This window comes from Gobio gobio, assembly GCF_949357685.1.
Source record: "Gobio gobio genome assembly, chromosome: 1".
Classification (NCBI taxonomy): Eukaryota; Metazoa; Chordata; class Actinopteri; order Cypriniformes; family Gobionidae; genus Gobio; species Gobio gobio.
The window spans coordinates 65,932,678-65,950,898 of record NC_137097.1 but is presented as its reverse complement, the minus strand read 5'-3'; the positions used below and the strand labels follow the sequence as shown (position 1 = coordinate 65,950,898).

The following is an 18,221-nucleotide window of genomic DNA, read 5'->3' as shown; positions in this document are numbered from 1 at the left end:
AATGTGAGAACACAAAATTGCTATTGACAGATTGAAATTTTGTCAATTAAAGTGGTTTACTTTGTAGTACATAAATTATATTATTGAAAAAATATTTCTAATTTAACAGTATAAATAGCATAACAGTTAAAATAGTTAAATACTTAAGTTAGCTTTAAATTGACAATTTAAAAAAAGTATTACATTTAGTAGGAAAATATAATGATATAAATATATTTAAAATATTAAGTAAATAAAACAGTCTGTATGATAACATCAGTAATAAATCGATTTACTTGGTATTAAATTTAAATTAAAAATGTTCTACAGTTATAGCAAAAAAAGTAAAATGCCAGTTTACAATGTTAAATAAATAATTGAGTCTGCTTAAGTTACAATAAAAGAAAGTTATATTTATTAAAAACAATTTTTATAAATATATATTTAAAATATTTTAACAGTAAAAGAATGTAAAATACAGTAATCTTAAAAATGCCAGTAAAAATATTAATTAATAAATTATAAAATGTTTCTTTTTAAAACTAGTCAGTATAAAATGGTTAACATCAATGATAAAAAAAAAAAAAAATTGGTTTAATTACCTGCATACACATGGACAAATTCCTCAAACCCTTGTTCACGACATCATCCAGCCTCTTCCTCTCAGACTCATCTAAGTTACGACGAACTGTTAGAGCCTGAACCACTTGGCTTTTCAGCAAAGAGAAGCTGGCAAGCTTTTTAAAGTTCATCCTTCGATTTTGACTAATCAGACGGGGCGCTGCATCCAACCCTGCGGCGTCCAGCTGGTGGCTGTAGTAACTCTTCAGCAAGTCACTCAGTGAAAGCTCACGAAGGTCAGACGTGGCAACTTCCAATCCAAGAATGAACCCGTCCATACCTCCGGTTATTAGGGCGTCTGTTGCCAAGGAGGGCAAACCAGATAGAGTGTACACCTTTGGGGATTGAATACTATCCCAAAAACCTTTAGTGCCCAGAGGAGCACTTGTTTGCTCATTGTGGGCATGATGTACCAAAGAGGCAACCAGGTTCTCGGTCAAGGTTAAAGGGTACAGGCCTTGGATGGTCGACTGCAGCCCAGCCTCAAGTCCGAGGAGCATTGGGGCCAACGCCACATTTGAACCATCTAAAGTCAGAACTACACCTTCCTCCTCCCCCAACTGTGATACGCTGTGGATAATGACCTTGCTTAAGTATGAAACGACTGATGGATCTCTCCCAAGGTCGCGTGCATCACTGAGGTCCCCGAGGTGACGCTTGATGAGGTCGGTTTCAAAGCCAGCAGCCTTACGTAAACCTTTGACCACATCGAGCATCTGAAGCCCCGCATTCTCAGCTTCAATTCTCTCCACAGCACTGATGAAGTCGTCCATGCGCCTTGAGGTGGTGGCTAATGAAAAAATAAAGAAAACATGGGCATTTTAAATAGTAATATTTATTCAACCACCGCTATTAAAGGAGTCCTACACTAACTAACCCATGGACTAACCCAGCAATTGTGAAAAATATTTGCTTAAAACAACCCAATCGCTGGGTTAGTCCATTTTCAACCCAACTTGGGTTATTTTTAACCCAGCTTTTTTTTAGAGTGTATCATGAGGAATCAAAGATCTAGAATTCATGTGCGTTTCAGACCCCAAAACCCCTGAAAAAAAAAATACCATAAACATTTAGCAAAACACTTTTGTCAAGGGTGGTTGCAGGCAAACAGGACGAAGATGAAGAATAGAGTTCCAACACAAAGTTTTAATAACAATAATTCAAAGAAAAGGCAAACAGGCTGTGCAACACACAGTAAAACGTAGGCGTGACTGGACACTGAATGACTTCCGCAACACGGAAGTTGTGGGATTTCATGCTATTTGTACTCGTTGTGAATACGCAGGCCACAAGAAGTAATTAGGTGGGGTTTTTTTTTTTTGGGTCACTCTTACTCGGGACATGCTACCTGGCAACATAGGATTCCATTCATTATGCTAAGCTAAGCTAGCGGCGACCCTGCCAGACTAAAACAATGCATGCACTGAGACAAAACTGCATTTGCACACATATCTAAATGTAGGAAAGAAGTTGAATAAGCCCTATTTCTAAAAACGGTGGAGTGTTCCTTTAACATGTTAACTATACACTAGTAAACATGGATGAACAATGAACAAAACTTCTTAATGCTAATTTAACCATTTACTAACAATTTTTTTTAAATCTAAAGTTGTATGTTAAGCTAGTGCACTGTGAATGAACATTAACAACTAAGAATTGTATTTTTATCAACTAATATATATATATATATATATATAGTTAATTATCTCACGTTAACAAATGAGACCATATCGTAAAGTGTTACCATAAAATTTACTCTTTGACTTTTGATTTTGACATTGCAAAACTAGGTTCTTACGTTTTGTCACTGATGTGAAACATGGGATTATGCAGGGCAATATTTTAAGAAAATAGCAAATACCCTTCAGTCTGTTCCTCAAACAAAGTTATCGTACAGCTTCAGCAGACGTAAAAAAATAACTCAAGTCACATAAATTACTTTTACAGTACTTTTATGGTGCTTTTTAAAAATCATTTTTGGCTTACGAAAGAAAAGTGCACTCATCAAAGTGGAAACTCATGTCGTGTCGTTCATGACAAAAGGACGTCATCTGTGCTTGGAATGACAAGAAGGATAATACATTTTATTTTTGAGTGAACAAACCCTTTAAAAAACAGCCTGTACACACAGATGAAGAGTAAACGGGCAGTAATTATTCAGCATAGTGACCAGAAGATTGAATATATGACTTACCTTCAGTGAAGACGCTGGCAAACACCACAAGCAAAGAAACAAGCAACCCCAAGTGCCAAGCCATGAGGACAGATCTTACAGCGCCAAAGATTCTCTGTTCAGGCAGAATAAATGTGTGTCTACCTGCACCTCATACGCATTATAAATACATGCTAATGCTTATGTAAGCACATACTGATAAACTGGGTTCCATAACAAGGGTCGATTTAGGTCTGAGAAAGTGACAGCTGCTTTCAGTATGCCCCAGATAAACTGGCCAAAAACAAAACAAACAAAAAAACATGATAAAGAAAGAAATATGTCAAGAATCTTAATTTCTTAATGGATGCCACAAAAAAGGTGTATTATGCACTCTTAAAAAAAAATATTCCAAAAGGGTTTTAACAGTGATTCCATAGAAAAACCATTTATATCCCAGAAAGAATAGTTCAGTGAATAGTTCTTAAATGAGCCCTTTTTAGCTAAGTAACACAATTTTTTTTACATTTTGTAACCACTTAATTTGTGTGTTCAATCCACCTAATATTTTACTTTTATATTTATATTCTACTTAATTAATTAGTGTTAAAGAAATAAACAAATCACTTTTGTTGACAACTAACAGGGCAGTGGATCTCTAGATCCCAGCATGCTTTGCAAGGGAGTGCATTAGGAGAGTACATTTGGGCATAAAGTGTTATTTTATGCGTTACATTTTAGTTTTATGTTCAGTTATGATGGAGGAGTTTTTATAATATTTTTGAATCTTTATCATTGTGCTGAAGAGTGGCGCTTGTGCTCAGGCTGTGGTAACCCGGTCCTACCAGACTCTTGTACATTTCATTTGTACAGAGTCTGGCCACTCTCCATTGACAAGCGTTAACTTCCTTGAAGGCGGGTTCAAATTTGACCGGAGAAAACCAGAGAATATACCGCAATCCCAGACGAAGTACTGAAGGAAAATGAAAATTGAGCAAAAGTACGTAGGAGGGCGGAGACAGGCTAAGGCTGTGGGGCACTAATACCGTAAATACTAATTTACCTAATACACTAAAATATGATGACCCAACTAAATTCACTTAATTTGAATGAACGAAGTTAAATTGTGCGAGAAAAAAAAACTAAGTTAAGAAAGGGTAAGGAACTTGTTTTGAGTTCTTCATGGAACCGTCAATGGCAGTAAAAAAAACAAAAACCTTTATGTAGTGTAGTATGAGATAAAATTATACTTCATCTGAATTATGTTATTCAAAGAGACTTAAAAATGGAGAAATGCTAAAACACATTTCTACAGTATGTAAGCAATAATGTACGAGAGGCTGTGCTGTATTGTGAATAAGTCACAATACACCAAGGCTGAAGGGCGTTGTTAGGCATGACGTAAAGCAGATTCACAATACAGCATGGCCTCTCATACCCTTCTCATTTACCTTTTATAAAAAGGTTACCACACAATAGAAGTATTAAAACAAAAAATGTATTGTGGCGGACTACAATCGTCCCGACATCAGTTGCCATCTCGCATTCATCACTGGGGCCATATAAATAGAGCAGTTGAGCGCGATTTCCCCAAGCCCTGCAACAGTATATATTAATGTTACTTTTTTGAAGTAAATTTGTGGGATTTGGAATTTTATCTCTTAAGGACTGTTGGATAGGAAACCCTGGTGAGCCGGTCAGAACCCAGGAACTCAGCCAACCACAGTTATTTCCTTTGATGACTTCACTGAAGCATGGAATATGTGTGTGTGGTTTTATAGGATGCATGCACACACTTAACACTTCAACTTGGATTGGCTTGCATTTCTTCACACAACACTTTGCTGCATCATAATGAAAGGGCAACAAGTCTTAAAGTGCACGCAAGCAGTTTATACAGCCGCCCCCAAATTGTGCGTTCAATTTGACATTTGAGAAGGTTGTGTGCGAGTTAATGATGCTGCAACAGGGGTGTTGCGCTCCTCCCTATCATATTATGGGATGGGGAGTAGGGACACAAGTCGAGCTACAAGAGCAAACCTTGGACCTCCACTGATCTCACTTGTGAGTCTTGACACGGGTGCACTTGCACAGCTCTTCCAATAGGCCAATGTGCTCTGGGCTGTTGGGGATCATGCCTACCGTGCCTGTGGTAATATTGGGGAATGTACATTTCTGTCTGACCTGCAGGGTTTGGAAGGTAATGGCGGATAAAGGAGTATCAGAAGTGGTCAGCTTGCACCTGGGAGTGTCTCCGCTGACGACGACTCAGGCCTTCTTATTTAGAGTATATGACTGCAGGAAGGGAGTTATCTAGCTACCCCATGAGTAGTTTGTCCCGAATGGCAGAACGCGCCTTTCAAAGACATCAGGGGCCAGTTGCATAAACTAAGCCATTATGTTAAGACAGTGTCTTAAGATCTAGTATGAGCCACTAGCAGTTAGGCAAGTGGCATTCAGTCTTACTTTTCGTATCAAATTAGGCCAGTCTATGTTTTTATGTAACTGATTTTAAAAAGTTATGAACAGTCTTAAAGAAAAAAATTGTATGTCTAACTTGTAGGACTAGTCTTAAAGGTTTATGCAACTGGCCCCAGGGCGACCCTTCTCTTTGAGTCACGCCAAATAAACTGAAGTAGTGGTCTAGATTCTGTAAGAAGGTGGACATGATGAAATATGCCCCAGATTTCAGCACTGATTGCCACTGCATGCTCGTGGAATCTGAGTAAGACCCCAAGCAGTGATGAACCTAAGGTGGGGCCAGCGAGGAGTGAATCATTTAGACTGAGGCCATTTAAATGAAAGGAGCAATCAAGAACCACATGATTCTTTTCATTGTGGCGCACCATGTGGTGTGGAATGAACGAGGATTCACCATCTCATTCCCTTTCTTTTAGAATGAGCTTTCTGATAGCTCAGGACTGAACCAATTTCTGGATTTCTGAGGAATAAGTTTCAGCTTGTTGCGGGTCTCTGGCAAGTTTTCTCTCAGTACTTCGTAAAGTGGGGCATGACAGCTTTCATGATGCCAGAAGATAGGGCATGTCACACTTACGTGACAAGGGTGTTGCATAGTGGCATATAGCATCCACCTCTATCTCTCGTAATGGTGTTGGGACAGACTTGGGAAGGAGAAATAAGCCAAGAACAAAAGTATTGGGACACCCCTCCAGGCCTAGGTAATGCAGCATAAAACAATCATTTAACTGATTTGAATAATATAAATTGATAATGTTCTATGTGTATGTCATAGTAAAGAGATGTGTTTTTAGTCTAGATTTAAACTGACTGAGTGTGTCTGCTTCCTGAACAATGCTAGGTAGACTGTTCCAGAGTTTAGGTGCTAAATAGGAAAAGGATTCTCTGTATTATCAACTGGCCAGAATTTTGAGACCGCAACAGACGTGATGGACTATAATGTGTTAAGAGCTCGCTCAAGTACTGGGGAGCTAAACTATTTAGTGCTTTGTAGGTAGCAAGATTTTAAAATTTATAGTATGTTTAATAGGGAGCCGATGCAGTGTTGACAGAACTGGGTTAATATGGTCATAGTTCCTTGGAACCATTGATGTCAGTAAAAAAAACTTTATTTTTGAGAGTGTGGTATGAGATCAAATTTTACTTCATTATGTTCATTATATTAGTCAAAGAGACTGGTTTATTGCACGTTGCACCCAAAACACACCCATTACTCATTAAGAGAATAAGGACAACCCTTTTAGACCATGCGCCTGTCAGGCCGACTATTTTTCCCGTCGTTAAACTAGCAAAAGTGGATTTGTGCTAAGTGCACTTGCACCGTGCACTTTAGACCATGCGCTTAGACGTTAAAATAGGGTCCTGTATGTTAAAACATAAGAAAACGAATTAAACCTCAGTAAGTTGACAAGAAAAAATGTAGTTGGACCAACATAAGAAAACTTAGTTTGACAAATGTAATGAAGTTTCGTTAAACATAGTAAATTAATTTGACTTGACCCAACTAAACTGATTTAGTTTGAATGAAACAAATTAATTGTGTGTAAAAACTTTCTTCAATTAAGTTGTGAAAGGGTAAGGAACTCGTTTCGAGTTGGAACCATTGATGGCAGTAAAAAAAACTTTACTTTTAAGAGTGTGGTATGAGATAAAATTCTACTTCATCTGTTTTATGTTTACATGTATATTAGAGTCAAAGAGACTTAAAAATTGAGAAATGCACAATTTTTAACATTTCCTTATGTAGAAAAGTGTTTCTTTATTGCTAATAATATTTCATAGCCTGACGTCGTCATACTCAATTCTAGTTAGAATATGAGTCTGATCTGCTCCGTTGGGCTGTGATTATGGGGCGTGTTTCAACCGAACCAGGAAAGACCTCAATTGGATAGACCTACAACCAATCAGAGCAACGGAGCGACGCATAACGTTAGTTGTCAAATGTCAACAGAACTCAACTGCACTGTGTTGCCATGTCCGCGGGTTGAAGCGACCCCAATTATGTGATATACAGACCCAGGAATGCGATTTTTAGCTGCCAGCCCTGCCAAAATATCACATATTTTACCCCCCAATAAAAATGCCCTTTTTTCCCGGAGAACCCCCCTGGAAAGCTATTGGGTTTGTTTTTGGCTAGTTTTGAGGAACGTTAGGGTTGCCAAGTTTTTACAGCAAAACCCGCCCAATTGCTGTGTGTAAACGATCTTTCCCGGTGTTGTAAAAAAAGAATTTAAGGATACACAGAGTACTTACCAACACGATCATCATTTCTGAGAGAAATAGTAAAGGTGAATGCATATACTAACAAGTTCTCCGTTTAGGATTAGAACAAATTCAACCCAAGTGGCTTTTGATGACGTGGATGATTACGTTAATGTTTATCATCTGTCCATCATCGTCTAAAGCCCGCCCTGACAATTTCATTGGTCCGAACAGTTTCTGTTCGGGCATAATTACTTCTCTACAGATCAAGTCCAGACCGAACTGCCCGAGTAAAAATGTTGTGGGCGGGGCTAAGTTCGGCTGGCATCCAGGCTAAATATTTCAGATCATTCTAGCAAAAAAACTAAAACATACCTATTTTAGTTGTTTAATGGAATAAATGGAAACTGTAGATAGATAAAGCTTCCATTTTAGTCTTCCTCGGTATCAAAGCTTCCTTTGATACGGTTTGTCACAAGGTCCTTATTCACCGAATAGGAAACAGGGTTAGGTTTTCCAAGGACATTTATTAAAGTTTAAACCAGGGATGTTCAAACTCGGTCCTGCAGAGTGTGGCTCCAACTCTAGCCTCAACACGCCTGCCTTGAAGTTTCTAGCAAGCCTAGTAAGACCTTGATTATCTGGTTGAGGCGTGTTTAGCTGGGGTTGGAGCTGAACTCTGCAGGACAGTGGCCCTCCAGGAGCGGGACTGGACACCCCTGGTTAAATCATATTTGATATATAGACGTTTTTATCGCTTTTGAAATCAATCATTAAAGTGTCCTGTTTCTTGTCCTAAAACAGGGCTCGATTTAAAGACAACAATCCTTTTCATTCTAAGTTATAATGGGATTAAAAACTATGTCTCTATTTTATATTAACATAAATATCTTAATCAGCTGTGCTGTGTTTAACATTGCAATGGATTCCTCAAAAATTACAGATTGATTAATTAAGACAATGCTAATATAGCAGGTGCCAAACATTTCATTATTATTATTCAATAAATATTAAATTCAATGTACAGGATCATGGTTATTACCGATTATGTAATGGTGTAAATGCTGCAGATGATTTTAAGTTCACTACACTCACTACAATGTATTTTAAGGTCAGAATTAAACTTGAACAGAGGTTTGAATCAGAACACTCTTTATTTTACATCTACAAATTATTCGTTATATAGATATGTAGTTCTACATTATGGCTTTGTATGTGTGTAAAGAGGAAGAATGAACATTTAGAAAGTTGAGCCTAAACAACACATAATTTATAATAACAAACTGACATATACAAAAATGTACATATTCAAATTAACACAAGAGCGTTTGTGTACAGTTCAAGGTATATGAGTTTGCACATGCACAGATAGCTGGTCAAATTAAACTCTGAATAGTCAGAGTTAAAGTCTCTTTCAAGTTTATCTCTTGATCAATTCTGTTTCTAGTTTTTATTTCTCTCTTAAACAGAGAGGGAATACAAACTCTGCGTGCTTCTTTTGTGTTGGCCTATCACTGCGCAGCAGGAATCACCAGTAAGACCTCAGCGATCCATTCCACTGTCCTCCGGGGGTTGCCCTTGGAAACAAGCCACTCGTAAACGCTCACAAAATTCCAGCTCCTCCTACAGGAAAAGAAAATCCAGACATTTAAGTCATTATGAAGCATTGTTTGCAACTATATTTTCCTGAATATTTAATGGGGAAAGGGGGAAATGCTTAAATCCATCGGTAACTGATTGGCTCTAGTGTTACTTTAGTATTATTAATATTCTATTATATATTATTCATTAATATTTTGAATTTGCTTTACATTTTTCATATTTTGCAGTATAAATTGTAATAATTTTGTGATTTGTCTTTTTTTTTATTCTGTTTAGCTTTCATTTATTTTCATTAAGTTTTTAAAAAGACAAAGTTTTAATTTGTTATTTTAGTACTTCAACCTGTTTTATTTCATAGTTACCAAGTCAACATTTCTAATTTCCAATTAAGTTTTTAGTTATCTAAAATGTATATTTCATTTCATTTCAATTATTTTTGAATACCAAACACTGACTGGCTCATAATATTTGGCAAATGTAATATTATTTGTTATTATTATTATAAAAACATACTTTTTTTTCATTCATGCTTCAACAAATCTCACAAAAGACTGGGAAAAAGAAAATAGGGTCCATTTTTATTTAATGTTGACTTTAAAATATTTGACATGAAAGCAGGGTTCCCACTCTTTCATGAACACCAGATTCAAGGACTTTCAAGGACTTTTTAAAGCACCTTTTATTTTAAGCCATGCACCATAAAAACGATAAAGGTGGGTGTGTTACTGCCAATATTTCAAATACCTACAGTACCTGTGTCTACCATTAATGCAGTAACGCTAAGGCATATACTGACAACTAAATACAATTTCCAATGAGGAAAAATTTCCAATTTTACAAAATCCAATGAGGAAAGAGGCGGGTGTACAAGAGCGAGCGAGTTTTAACGAGAGATGCAGTTTGCAGCTCTTATTCCTGCTTTTAACATTTATTTCACACAAGTTTTAGTTTTCTTTTTTATAAATCATTACTTAATTAAAACATCAAAATATAGAGATAATATTGTTTTCCAATTAAATTAAAAGATATGGACAAGTTAATTGTTAGGCATTAAAAATATGCTAAATTATTTTTTTAATCACCTGTACATGTACCTTTTAATAACGGCCCATTTCATATGTTTACGTACTTTTCTTCTTTTTATTTTTTGAACGGTGATGAAATATATTACTCTTGTAAATACTTGCCAGCATTTCAGTAATGAAAGTCTAGATCTTTAAAGTGCATCCAAATTACAGCTCAAAAAGGGTCAAAAAGGATATCAACAGTGAATTTTGAAGTGATCTCATTTTGAAAACTCAGAGATGTGGACTTCGGATGGCAATTAAATTACCACACATCCTTGGTGTTTGTCTATAAACAGCAGGTAATTCGGCCGGGGATTTTAACGCGGGTGGTGGGAGAAAAACACTGACATTCTGGATTCGGGCGGCAATAAAATCACTGACTAGCCCGTCAATGAAAATACCTTACGACCCCACAAGAAACAACTATCCGTACGAATAGGGCTTTTGACAGTAGATGGCGCTTATGGAACAGCAGAAATATATTGAAATAGCTTCCTCCCGTAATGCAGTTTTGTTCTGGCTTTGGCAGCGCATGAAGGCCAATTTTTGTAATAGCACCATGCTACTCTAACAAAATATAGTTCACACTTAATTCAAGCACTTTCAAGGACCTATGTTTGTTTTCAAGTACTTTCCAGGCCTTGAATCCATGTGTCTGAAATTCAAGAAGTTTCAAGTACTTTCAAGAAGCGTGGGAACCTTGTGAAAGTGAAGGACAAAGTACTGGAGAGATAAACAGATCAAACAACAGTTAAGAGATGAGTGAATGAATTTACCAGGCTCTCCTCTCGCCCCTTCAGGTCCTGCACTCGCTGGTTGAGCATCTCCTCCAAGCCCAGCGATGGATCTCTGCAATCACTCACACCACGGGGAGAGTCTTCAACCAGACTACACACATACATGTTGCAAAAATCAGTCAGAAACCAAGCTTTTCATCAGCACACTGAAGTTTGGTTTTCATCATTCAATAAAGTTACCAACCAGCAGAGGGCACCAAGTACATGTTCATGTACAGAGGAATGAGGGGACCGAAGAACTGACACCAGCTGCTGAACCATCCCCATAGACAACACTGTATCTGAGAACGAATGGACACATAAAACACTCGTACAAACTGGAGTCCATATGTTCTAACAGTCTGCATTCAGATTCAGTGCTACCTTTGTTTTCTGGGTGACTGGTCAGAAGGTTGAGGAGAAGAAAGGCTGATTTAGTTCTCAGTTTCTCACTCTCTGACTGCATCCCCCTCATCAGCACTGAAAAACCATCATGTGACAGGAAGTCCCGCAGACCTACATCCTGTTCCCGGACTAAACCTGGGAAAGACAAGAATTGAAGATGCTTGATTCCAGAGACGGTAAAGAGGACACTTGCCACTGACTAATTGGGAGACTTTCAGTTATAAAGATGTTGGGGCAACAACATTATATTGACTAACTAGAATAAAATAAACAAGCTTATTAGGGCTGCACAATTTGGGAATAAAACGTAAATTTGCGATTTAAAAAAAAGCTCCAGGTTTGCAGTGCTCGTTTGCTAAATAACTAAATAAAAAAAGACCTAAATATATTACTATTATAAACGAAATAAGAAATAGTACTATTGTAATACTTTACTGTATATGGAAAAAAAGCAGTACTTAATAAAAATAAAATAAAAATAATCATTTTCTTTTGCAATGGTAAAATTGCAATACTTCGTAATGTCTTAATTTTCTTAAATTTAAACTATCAAGCATTTATTTTTAACGTTTTTTCTTGACAACAGTCGGTTCATAAGCCCTTCTCATCAAAACATTGGGAAGATGAGTTGCAAGTTTTTTTCCTTTAAATTAATTATTTAAACAACTCTTTTTTTATATTTCTATGCACAGGAGAACTTCTCAAGAAAGTGATTTTTTGCGTATGTGTGGTTTTAGTTGTTCCAACATTTTTCCGTAAATTTAGAATAAATTATAGTCGAAAGTTATTGGTGAATAATTTCACACACTGCGATATTGAAGAAAAATGCGATATGCAATACCTTGTTAAATAATGCTATAATCGATATGCGATACGATATTGCTTTAAGTGTGTAAAATCTATTTAAATTATATTTAAAAAAATATTTAAAAACTGAGAATGATACCATTTATGTGCTTCACATTCTTTCTGGGAAAAGAAAGCATCGCTACAACTTCTGAAAGTGACCAGCAGGGTTTTAGCAAAAATGAATGTCACAAATCTGACAATATAATTTTAACATCAATGTAAACAAACAAAAAATGTAATTCCAATATTTAAATACCAAAATCTCTTTGCTTGACTTGGTAACATATAGTTATATCAACCTAAAAATTTATATCAAGAACATCCAGGTAAACAAAGACTCCTGAACGAGGGGTGGACGATTTTTTGTGTTATTTTAAATTATCTTTGTTATTAAAAATAAGAACTAAAAATGGTAGTCTTCACATTAATTAAATATACACTGATACATAATAAAGCTACAAAGGTTATTCAGCCACTTAAAGTTCACTTAAAGCATAACCGACTGTGTTTACATGAATACTCATCAAGAAAGCCATTTTGACATAACTGTGTGTGTATTTGACAGTTTGAGTGTGTAACAAGACACGAAACAGAACTGAAGGGATCACACACTTTCAGAGAGGCTGGTGCGCACGTTTCGGTGTGTGTGTCAGACAGAGCAAGACTGAAAGGAGTTGTTTTTCGCAAGTTATTGCATTCAATAACTCTTTTTAGCATCAAGCAAGTCACATAAGTAACAGTCGTGTGCCCAGTCTATTCTCCACTATATGCGTTGTAGGGGTGTGCCATATCATACCGTCCACGATTATATGATAAAAAAAAGTGTTATATCGCGATATCAATGATATAGTGACGCGATGGCATATGGCGCATTTACGTTCCATAGCACGCACAACAACACCTGTCAGAGTATACACGAAGAGCAGCATGTCAGCCTCCGATAACGACTTAGTACCTAAAAAGGGAGCTGCTTGGTTACAAGAGGTCAGCCCTCTTGACAACTGACTAAACATTGACAACTTAAAGCTGCTATTGATGTTTGCAGCGCAATATTTGACCGGAAGGGTAACATTGACAGTTATTTTCGTCAGTTGTGGCTCATTAGATCTAGCATTCTGCCTTCTTTGAATCAGACACAGAGAAGTGCGTAAGATTACATTTATTTGAATGAATTTGAATTTGAATTAATTATCAAGAGAGAGAGAGAGAGAGAGAGAGAGAGATTCGTACCTGTGTGACTGCGTCTGTTCAGCGTCTCTCTTAAAGAAGATGTGGGTTTATTACTGAAAAATAGCAATGTAACCCCATCGTTGCTGAGAAATATAATGTAGTAATCCAGTAACTTAGCTATTTTATTGCTAAAAGTCACAGGGCGGCGTTAATAACAAGTTTCTGTGCTCATGAATGTGCAGCGCGATCTCTGCTCTCTGAATGCGAGTGACGCGTGTGTGTGTGTGCGCTTCAATAGCCCCGTTTACATGCACACTTTTATGTCATTCCGATTAAAATCATTCCGATTGAACGATTCTGTGGACAGTTTACACGAGACGTTATCTAAACCGATCTGGTGTTGCTGTAAGAAACTGTCAGGCGCAGTTGAATTAGAAAGTGCCTGGGACAAACGCTGTAGCCAGGCTATGTCTGTGTCATTATTCCAACATTTATCTTCATAACAAGTTACAAAATAAAAAGATTTACACTTCAGAAATATTTGTGTATCCTTATGAAAGCAGTGTTTATATGCAGCATTTTCAGTCGGACTTTCAGACTTTTAAACCGATTACAGTGCTCCGTCTAAACACACCTAAAAATGAAAACAGTGCATTAATATAAAACGAGGATTCATCTACCCGTGCATTAAATGGTTTTATTGCACACCTTCCAGTCAATCAGAATCAAATATTCAGACAGACCATGGCATAAATTACATTATTGTTAAACTAAAATGTTATGTTATGGTTTTGTTTGCACTAATAAATGCTGCTGCCTACCAGCTGCAATTACCAATAAAACTTTGTTCCATAATTTTTTTTCTATATCGTCATAAATATCGTTATCGCAAATATTCTGGAAATATCATGATATAGTTTTGAGGCTATATCGCCCACCCCTGATGCGTTGACCTAAAACATACACTTTTCACAATGTTGAAATAGCCTATTAAAATCATTCAGATATTGCATGCCATTGCGATATGTACATTTGCAATATATTGTGCAGCCCTACATAAATGTGTGAGTATGCACACTTAGTGAACGAGACCCAATATCCAATATAAAATCTTGGACAATATCAATAAAGAGCAGGACATTTACTTTTATGCTCATTTATACTCACAGGACACGGCGTACAGTGCTTTAACTCTAACTGTGCTGTTTGCGTCATGATCTGTGAGTTTCAGGAGTGTCTGTAGCGCCCCCTGGTTGAGCAGGTAGAACTGCACCTCAGGCATATTCTGGGCACAGGTGCCAACAAGCTGAGCCGCTCGCCAGCGAATGCCCGCCTTGGAGTGACAGAGACACCGTGACATACACAAATCCAGACCGCCCAGCTTCATCAGGTCTGCAAAACACACAGAGGAGTGATGCACATGTTAGGTGTTACAAGAAGACAACAAGGAAGTTCAAAGGGATAGTTCACCCAAAAATGAAAATTCTGTCATTTACTCACCCTCAAATTGTTCCAAACCTGTATGAGTTTCTTTGTTCTGCTGAACAATGAATAACTTATAGTGAAGATGGGGAACTAAGCAGTTAATACTTGCATAGCAGGGGAAAAAATACTATGGAAGTCAATGGAGCCCATCAACTGTTTGGTTAGCAACATTCTTCCAAATATCTTCTTTTGTGTTCAGCAGAAGAAAGAAATTCAGACAGGTTTGGAACAACATGAGGGTGAGTAAATGATGACAGAATTTGGGTGATAAAACACACACCTCTCGCATTGTCCAGGTTCTCACAGAGCTCCGAAAGCACCTCCATTGCTTCCTCTCGCTCATCCTCCTCTTCCTCCTCCTCGTCTCCCTCCCTGCATTCATCTCTACACAGCACTTCCAAACACCGTTTCATCTGCTCGACCTCATCCATCTGTCCTTTACACACTTCCGCTAGAGCTCCTCTGAGAAACTCCAACCTCTGGAAAAAGAGAAAGAAAGTGGCTTACTTAAAGTGGACTCTCTATATTGAATTTGGATTAGAGAAAGTATTTTAACATACAACAAAAGAATAAACATCAGCCTAACAGACCTCACATATTAATAACTGTCAGGACAGATTTCAGAGATTGCTTGCTCACCTCTTGTGTCATGGGTTCTGGTGGAGCCGGACCGTCCGAAGCAGAACCAGCCTCCACGGCCAACTGAAGCACCCCTCGCAAATTATGGGGGTGTTGCCTGTTACCCCTGCCTTCTGCCATCTAAAGATAAAGACACATCATATGATATTCTGTATTAAACGTTTTTCAGACAATCCATACAAGCTTTTTAATCAGACATAAGTAAATTCAACATTCAGGCAACATTACTAAAACTTGTCAAAAACTATATAGAAACAAATGAGACGCACATAAACCACATTTCTGCTATTTACAGTATAATTATTTCACTTAATATTTTAGATTTTTTATTTCACTTAGAGATATCTTCAGATAATATATTTTTGGTGACATTTTTATTCTTATATTTCACTTACTTATAACACAGATAATACGTTTTGTGAGACATATTATATTTCACTTAGAGATATATTATTACATAATATACTTATTGTGACATTCTTATATTTCACTTACTAATAACACAGATAATACGTTTTCTTGTGTGACATATTCTTATATTTCACTTACAGATATTATCATATAATATACTTAATTGTGACATATTCTTATATCTCACTTACAGATATTATTATATAATATACTTAATTGTGACATTCTTATATTTCACTTACAGATATATTGTCATATAATATACTTAATTGTGACATATTCTTATATTTCACTTACAGATATTATCATATAATATACTTAATTGTGACATATTCTTATATCTCACTTACAGATATTATTATATAATATACTTAATTGTGACATTCTTATATTTCACTTACAGATATATTATCATATAATATACTTAATTGTGACATATTCTTATATTTCACTTACAGATATTATTACATAATATACTTAATTGTGACATATTCTTATATTTCACTTACAGATATTATTACATAATATACTTAATTGTGACATATTCTTATATCTCACTTACAGATATTATTATATAATATACTTAATTGTGACATTCTTATATTTCACTTACAGATATATTGTCATATAATATACTTAATTGTGACATATTCTTATATTTCACTTACAGATATTATCATATAATATACTTAATTGTGACATATTCTTATATCTCACTTACAGATATTATTATATAATATACTTAATTGTGACATTCTTATATTTCACTTACAGATATATTGTCATATAATATACTTAATTGTGACATATTCTTATATTTCACTTACAGATATTATTACAGAATATACTTAATTGTGACATATTCTTATATTTCACTTACAGATATTGTCATATAATATACTTAATTTTGACATTCTTATATTTCACTTACAGATATTATCACCGATAATACATTTTTTGTTACATTTATTCAACTTGCATATATTTGATCATATAATATATTGTGTGATATTTGACATTTACTTCTTATATTTCACTTACTAATAACACAGATAATACGTTTTCTTGTGTGACATATTATATTTCACTTACAGATATATTGTCATATAATATACTTAATTGTGACATATTCTTATATTTCACTTACAGATATTGTCATATAATATACTTAATTGTGACATTTATTTCACTTGCATATTATCATATAATATATTGTGTGACATTTGACATTTATTTCTTATATTTCACTCACAGATAATACATTTTTGTGACATTTATTTCACTCACAGATATATTATCATATGACATTTTACCACAGATAATATTACATGAAATTTTTTTCTTTTATATTTCACTTACAGTTACAGATATGTTATCACAAATAATATATTTGGACATATTAAGCTATATATTGTCAGACTCAAAGACATAGAGCAGACCAATACAACGAAATCGAATAAGGTAACGTTACAAATTGTAAACACTGGTAACCCAAACGGCCTTACCTTTGGAAATGCTGTGTGCCAAAGTTTAGCGGTTGAAGTTGAAGATATATGGATGTGTGTCAATACGTTTCGCAGTAGTATTAATAATAACGTGCATGAGCTTAGCGACGCTACTATAAAGACACCATCGCGGATCCAGAAGCTTCCAGATGCTGCACCACGGCGTGCTGCTGAAACCGTCGACGCGCGATGACGTCATGACCTTTACTGTATATAATGCTTTTGATCATCCTTGTAAATACATTTTTTTTTTTTAATCATCCTTATAAATCAAATATAATACATAATAAGTTGCATAATGAAACCCTTGTAAACCCTAAAATTACATTAGCATCATATTAGCAATTCAAATTATATTATAATATTACTATGCATATAATTATTACATAGATATATAATAGCTAATAATAATTTGCTATGTATATTTTCCATCAAAATACCATGGTTACTACAGGTGTTACTAGCGTTAAGTCATACAACATGTGAACGATCCGTCAGACAGTGTAGTACAATTTGTCTGTTGTTTATCGTATGTTTAATAACTGTGGTTGGTAACCGTTTTATTGTAATATATTAATTGAGTAACTTTAGTTTTCTGACGAAACTATGGTTACCATGGCAATTTTAGTAAGAGAATATGCATAAAGAACAAAATCACATTAAAAAAAAAATGAATTGCCACAAAAACATAGTCAAGCACAGAGAAAAAAGAAACACGCTTTCAGCGCTTTTTGGTTTTTAGTTTATAGCATATTGTTTTACTTTTTGACATTGTTTCCAAATATACTTTAACATCAATTTTTAAAAAAAAATGGCATTTAAAAAAAAAATCCATTTGACTTTATATATAGTAACGGGAAATTATAATCATTAAATCAAA

At 35.6% G+C, this 18,221-nt stretch overlaps 2 protein-coding genes across 2 annotated transcripts; both read right to left on the bottom strand.

The window, feature by feature from the left end:
• Positions 1-573: 573 nt before the first annotated feature.
• On the bottom strand, positions 574-2,858 carry pglyrp6 (peptidoglycan recognition protein 6; the record flags this gene model as incomplete). Its single annotated transcript, XM_079811075.1, is given in 3 exon segments — positions 574-614; positions 617-1,390; positions 2,795-2,858. Coding segments are annotated over 3 exon segments (879 nt in total).
• A 5,712-nt stretch (positions 2,859-8,570) lies between these two features.
• Positions 8,571-17,532, bottom strand: hspbp1 (HSPA (heat shock 70kDa) binding protein, cytoplasmic cochaperone 1). Its single transcript, XM_079818869.1, has 8 exons — positions 17,342-17,532; positions 15,426-15,545; positions 15,067-15,265; positions 14,469-14,693; positions 11,262-11,417; positions 11,083-11,179; positions 10,878-10,989; positions 8,571-9,055 (listed from the first exon to the last, which is right to left on the bottom strand). The coding sequence occupies exons 2-8, from the start codon at positions 15,543-15,545 to the stop codon at positions 8,975-8,977; spliced, it is 990 nt and encodes a 329-aa protein (XP_079674995.1). The 5' UTR covers positions 17,342-17,532; the 3' UTR covers positions 8,571-8,974.
• Positions 17,533-18,221: the final 689 nt, after the last annotated feature.

Bases quoted from the DNA above. Each gene is read 5' to 3' on its own strand.
- hspbp1 (XM_079818869.1), bottom strand. From the start codon at position 15,545: ATGGCAGAAGGCAGGGGTAACAGGCAACACCCCCATAATTTGCGAGGG. The intron at 11,180-11,261 runs GTAGCACTGAAT...ATTCGTTCTCAG, and splicing joins CAGTCACCCAGAAAACAAAG to ATACAGTGTTGTCTATGGGG. The intron at 9,056-10,877 runs GTAAATTCATTC...CTTTTCCTGTAG, and splicing joins AGGGGCGAGAGGAGAGCCTG to GAGGAGCTGGAATTTTGTGA.